Raw genomic sequence first — 5,217 nt, forward strand, 5'->3', positions numbered from 1 at the left:
CAAATTGTATCCCCAACGAAGATCCGAGATGGGAATTAATGGAAGCTAATTTCAGAATCGGGGTCAAGGATGAAAATTTAATCCCTGCCCTGTTGCCGTTCCTAAACCGATTTTTCCACTCTCAAATTCCAAAAACCGTATGGCCATTCTAACAGGAGGAATTCATCTTTTGCGTGAAATGCCTGTTTAAAAAAAATAAAAAGAAAAAAAAGCATATTCAAATATGAAGGAATATGCCATTTAATAATGAGATAAACACTTTCACCACTATTGGAATTAACATCAGCAATTTACAAGAGATGAAAATGTAAAGAGATCCCAGGCCAGTTGTAATATCTATATATTCATCATATTGATATTTTATTTATATATATATATATATAATCCTAACTTTAGATATTTGTAGATATATATATATATATATATATATATATATATAGAAGTAGAAATTAGTTAATAATAATTAGGAAATTAAGATTATATTGATGATGAGTTAACGTCTTCTTCCATTATAGCCAGCCTCCCTGAGGCAATTGAAATAAACGGCAGCAACCGGCAAGCCGAGATTGTAAAGCTCAGAAAAGTCTCGAGTGCTGAAATTTTGGCGCCAGCCTGGAGCATAAATCGTCTGCCTTCCAGGTTGCTGGAACAACACGAACACATAGCGATGAATCCCCAGTACTGGACGTGGGTTCTCGTAGCATACTATCTCCTGCCCTGTATTTTTTTATTTTTTTTAACCAAATACACCACCAACAACACAATGAATATATCGATCATCACCGCCGGAGAACATATATAGGAAGGCTTCGACTATAATATCAGAAAGACATCATATCTGAAAAACTTATGACCAATGAATGATATTTATCAAAATTCATGGGTGGATTTTTATTGGTTAAAGCTATTCCAGTATCATGTCTTTTTGGCATATAATGAATGAACGGAGAGGAAATGACAAAAAATGCTATCAACGAATCAGATCTCCTGTGTACCCACACATCATTACAGCCACACATTAATTGGGAACATCTTCCACGTAAAACACGGGAGGTGTTCCCAATGTAGAGCTGTAGTGTCCTCTAGATAAGTGTGGATAGGAGATCCGAATTGAAGATATTCCCAATGTACGGCTGTAGTGTCCTGTGGATAAGTGTCAAGATTATAATTCTCCAACTGGGTTGGGATTTGATCGGCTTAAACATTGGACCAGCAGTTCAATACTTCAATTGCAATCTGCATTGAATGAAGTCTAAAAGAAATATTTTTGTTGTGTTTCTCTTCACATTAAATGTAAAATGGATGATTTTTTATTCATCAGAAATAAAAAAAAGAAGATAACAACAATAATAATAATAATAATAATAATAATAACTATCCTCTTAATTAAGCAATTAAGATACAATTTTAACCTTGAGTTAGACATATGTATATAACTTTTAAATGCTATTATTACCCTAACACAGTGTTTGGTGAAAGCTCATGACCAGCACTTGTTATAAGCTTGTTTCCATGGCTTTGGCCTTTTCCTTATATATATCTTGGTTGCTACTCTCAATGGCAACTATTGTGTTAAGCAGCTCAACTTAAAGCTCTTCCAAAGAGGATGTGTATATATATATATATATATATAACGGAAGCAATTGCATTAATCTATAAAGACATTGTACGTACAGATTGATTTAATTTACTTACCATGATTTGGGCCAGCACCATCTGGGATATCTGTCACCAACCTATAGTGTAAAAATTTATAAAAGAAGTTAGCACAGCAACCATGACTAAAAAGAGACTAACCAGTAATTTACCACCTATATATTGCATGTTTTAAGTTTTAATTAGAATACTTGATCAATATTCAAACCACAATAATAGCCATGTATATACATATATATATATATATATATATATAACCACCTGAGTTTACTGGAATTTAATTTACTGATCAACAATGGAGAGAAGAAACTGCTATACAGGAAATTAAAATACAGATGAGATGAAATGGTTCAACATGTTAATTGGTAGACATGCGTTGCTTTTCAAAAGTAATAAACAGAAAAGAGGAGAGGAAAAGAGAAAAAAGCAAAAGAGGTAGATACAGGAAGATATGATGGCTAGAGGCGGAGTCATGGCCCCCTTATAGTTCAAAAAATCTTCATAGTAATATAGTTTTTTATATAAAACTTTCCTTCTCATTGTCCATTTCAATGGTTGGCCCCTTTTGTGTCCATCTATATTTTATTTACGTTTTGACCCCCTTATAACATCTATCTATCTATCTCTTTCGATTGGCCTATACAATTACAAGGTTATATAGACACAACGTATACATGGACACAAAAAAGAAAGAACCCAGGAGGTCAGGACCGCTGCTGGTCCACCAAAATATCCTCATTCTAGAAAAAAAGCAGAAAACCACAATCGAGAATTAATGGTGATGGGACGACACGGGTTTCTTGTTAAGGCCCTAAACGTACCCCAGTTCTGGACCAGAACTTTTGGTCCCATGCATCTTCCCAGTCGGGACACGTTTCGTGGAACAATATATAGGAAAAGAATCTTCTCCTCAGAGGTCAAAATGGATTGGACTTCAAATTAAACATATGGACCCACCAACTGAAGGGCAAAAAACCGAAAAGTGAAGTAGTGCAACTTGGTTTGGGCTTGTGCTGAGCATTAGCTCCAGGTCCCAGGTCACATTCATTCTGTGTAAATTCTTCAAATCTGATACCCCATTTGCACTGCACCCCCTATAGGCTATAGCTATAGAAAAGTAAATTTACCCGGCCCTCCCCCTCATCATCATCATAAGAAACTGAAATTCAAACACCACAAGAGAAGCATAATTAATTGTTTCTTGTTTAGTAGGAAAAAAAAAATATATATATACATATATATATATATATACTAATTAGAATTTAGTATATATCTAAAATTAATTGAAATAATCTATTGTATGCAGACCCGGCAAAAAGTTGACTCAACCCAACCCGAAAAAACAGGGTTAGGGTTTCACATTTAGCTACCTAAATGTAAAAATGACCCGATCCAACCCAACCCAAAATAAATTGGGTTGGGTCATGGGTCAACCTGTTGACCCGATTGTCAAGTCTAATTGGGATTATTTATGCATTGTTAGAAGTTTTCATTCTTTATTTTTTTCTATTTAGTCTTTACTTTTTATTGTTTACTCATTAAATTGTTAAATGATCATTTTTTTATTTTATATTTAGAATTTAAGATTAATTCTTTTAATTTTGACATTTTTCATGTAGTTTTTCTTTATTTTTTGGGATGACCCGAATTGACGCATGGGTCAAACCTAACCCAGACATTTAGGGTTAGAGAATAGCATTTGACAACCCAACCTGAAATCTAACCCGAAGTACCTTGACCCAACCCAAACCCAACCCACCCAACCCAATTGCCAGGTCTAATTGTATATAGCTACCCAGGAGAAGAGTCATTCATAGATCTCCATTAACCATAAAAGGGTTCTGCGAGAGAGGGAAAAACAAAAAAGGTTCACCTGCCCTTGCATTACTTCAAATTAATGTTTAGATATGTCTTCATCCATGAGAATGAGAAGAACATTAAATATTATATATATATATATAGCTTCACTGAAATAGAGAAGATATATAGCTGCAAAAATATTTAATTTCTTCTCCACTATTATCATTTCCCTTATCATGTTTGTAGTCATGCTTTAATGGGTATATTCTTATTTCTACGGTATACAATCATATTTTGAGTTATCATCAGTCTGAAACCAGTGTAGCCTGTAAATGTTGCATCGCTTAATTACATGCAAGATTTGATGGTTTCTAGGATGCAAATTCTGTAACTCGAGCATGCAATTAATACGACTCATAGCCCACACTGTTTTTCTAGTTTTTGGTACCACGAGACATGTTTCTGTGCTGTTGAACTGTTATGTATTTGTTAGAATATATAGAGATAAATGGGTTTTAATTATCATTTTGCTGATTTGTAAATTCTGTTCGTGTGGCACAGAAACAGTCTCATGAGAGCACTGTAGACTGTAAAGTTGCACCCTAGAGAGAGAGAGAGAGAGAGAGAGAGATGATCACCAGTGCAAATACTCTCTCATGTTTGGATCACATGGGCTCGGAGCATCAGGATCAACCATTACCTACATACAGTCGAACACAACTGGTGATGAAGTCACAGTAGAGAAATCGATCAAGAGAAAAAAAAAAGCAATTCTATCATTGAAATATAAAAAGGAAGCAGTGCATATGCATTTATTTTTGTGAAACCACAGAAGTAATGCACTGATCCATTTGAAACAGAAGTGACAGACCAAGGCTAAAACATAAAACCCTCCTCCATTAATGGTTAAGGTGCTGCCTGTGCCTGAATTATATATAGGGCAACAACGTACGATACAGGCCACAGCTAGCACTGAACAACAACCGAAGAATATAAAGGGAGGATGAGATATGATCAGGTCTCTGCTACAAAGTGAAGGAGTCAGAGAGATATTACCAACTGAACCGTCATGGATGAGTTAAGGGTTTGGAAGAATTTGAGATGGATCGATCATTGAGACCGATGAGACTAATACTCACCAGTGTATAGAGCTTGCCAGGAGCAGTGCCTCCGACTTCAACTCTGGGCTGATTGACCACAGCGGAGGGCCTAAACTCGCATCCATTATTAACTTCCCTATTGTTGTAAGTGACTCTGAGACGAACAGATCGTTCGAATGGGTCCAACACATCCCCTATCACACCACCAACAAATAAAGGATCCCTTCTGCCAGACATGGTTATGATCAGGACGATATAGATTGCAGCCTGCAGCTAGCAATGTGGTTCAAGTCGCAGATTCCAGTGGGGTGGGTGATAGATGAAAACCATCGTGAGTGGAATGCTATATATATATATATATATACTTCACGCTGCAGGCATCTTATCTTTTCACCTTTAATTCCTCCATGACTAGAATCTGCTTTTCTTCCACAACCTTACTACGTACCGGTAATATATTATATGCTATAGTCCTTCATTCAATTGAAGGGCCATGTGGGCCTACTACTTAAATATTCTGATGAAACATGGAATTCAAATGCAGGTGGAATTTTTTCTAATCATTTCGGAAGATGATGTCACCGTGTTCAATTTCCTATGGCTTGCCGACAGATGGGAATCACCCAAAAAAAAAAAAAATTGTTCCTTTGTAGGAATTTTT

At 35.8% G+C, this 5,217-nt stretch overlaps 1 protein-coding gene across 1 annotated transcript; it reads right to left on the reverse strand.

Annotated features, from left to right (window-relative positions):
• Positions 1-257: 257 nt before the first annotated feature.
• On the reverse strand, positions 258-4,872 carry LOC104605291 (protein VERNALIZATION 3-like). Its single transcript, XM_010270009.2, has 4 exons — positions 4,596-4,872; positions 4,095-4,156; positions 1,696-1,736; positions 258-717 (listed from the first exon to the last, which is right to left on the reverse strand). The coding sequence occupies exons 1-4, from the start codon at positions 4,791-4,793 to the stop codon at positions 494-496; spliced, it is 525 nt and encodes a 174-aa protein (XP_010268311.1). The 5' UTR covers positions 4,794-4,872; the 3' UTR covers positions 258-493.
• Positions 4,873-5,217: the final 345 nt, after the last annotated feature.

The sequence above is a fragment of the Nelumbo nucifera genome, chromosome 1 (genome assembly GCF_055504915.1).
Source record: "Nelumbo nucifera cultivar China Antique chromosome 1, China Antique-T2T, whole genome shotgun sequence".
NCBI classification, from domain to species: domain Eukaryota; kingdom Viridiplantae; phylum Streptophyta; class Magnoliopsida; order Proteales; family Nelumbonaceae; genus Nelumbo; species Nelumbo nucifera.

What these genes read in the sequence shown, in the direction of transcription:
- LOC104605291 (XM_010270009.2), bottom strand. Translation starts at nt 4,793, where the DNA reads ATGTCTGGCAGAAGGGATCCTTTATTTGTTGGTGGTGTGATAGGGGAT. An exon ending in CTGGCAAGCTCTATACACTG is followed by an intron (nt 4,157 to 4,595) that starts GTGAGTATTAGT and finishes GACTGTATGTAG; the next exon opens with GTAATGGTTGATCCTGATGC. An exon ending in ATGAGAGAGTATTTGCACTG is followed by an intron (nt 1,737 to 4,094) that starts GTGATCATCTCT and finishes TTTACACTATAG; the next exon opens with GTTGGTGACAGATATCCCAG.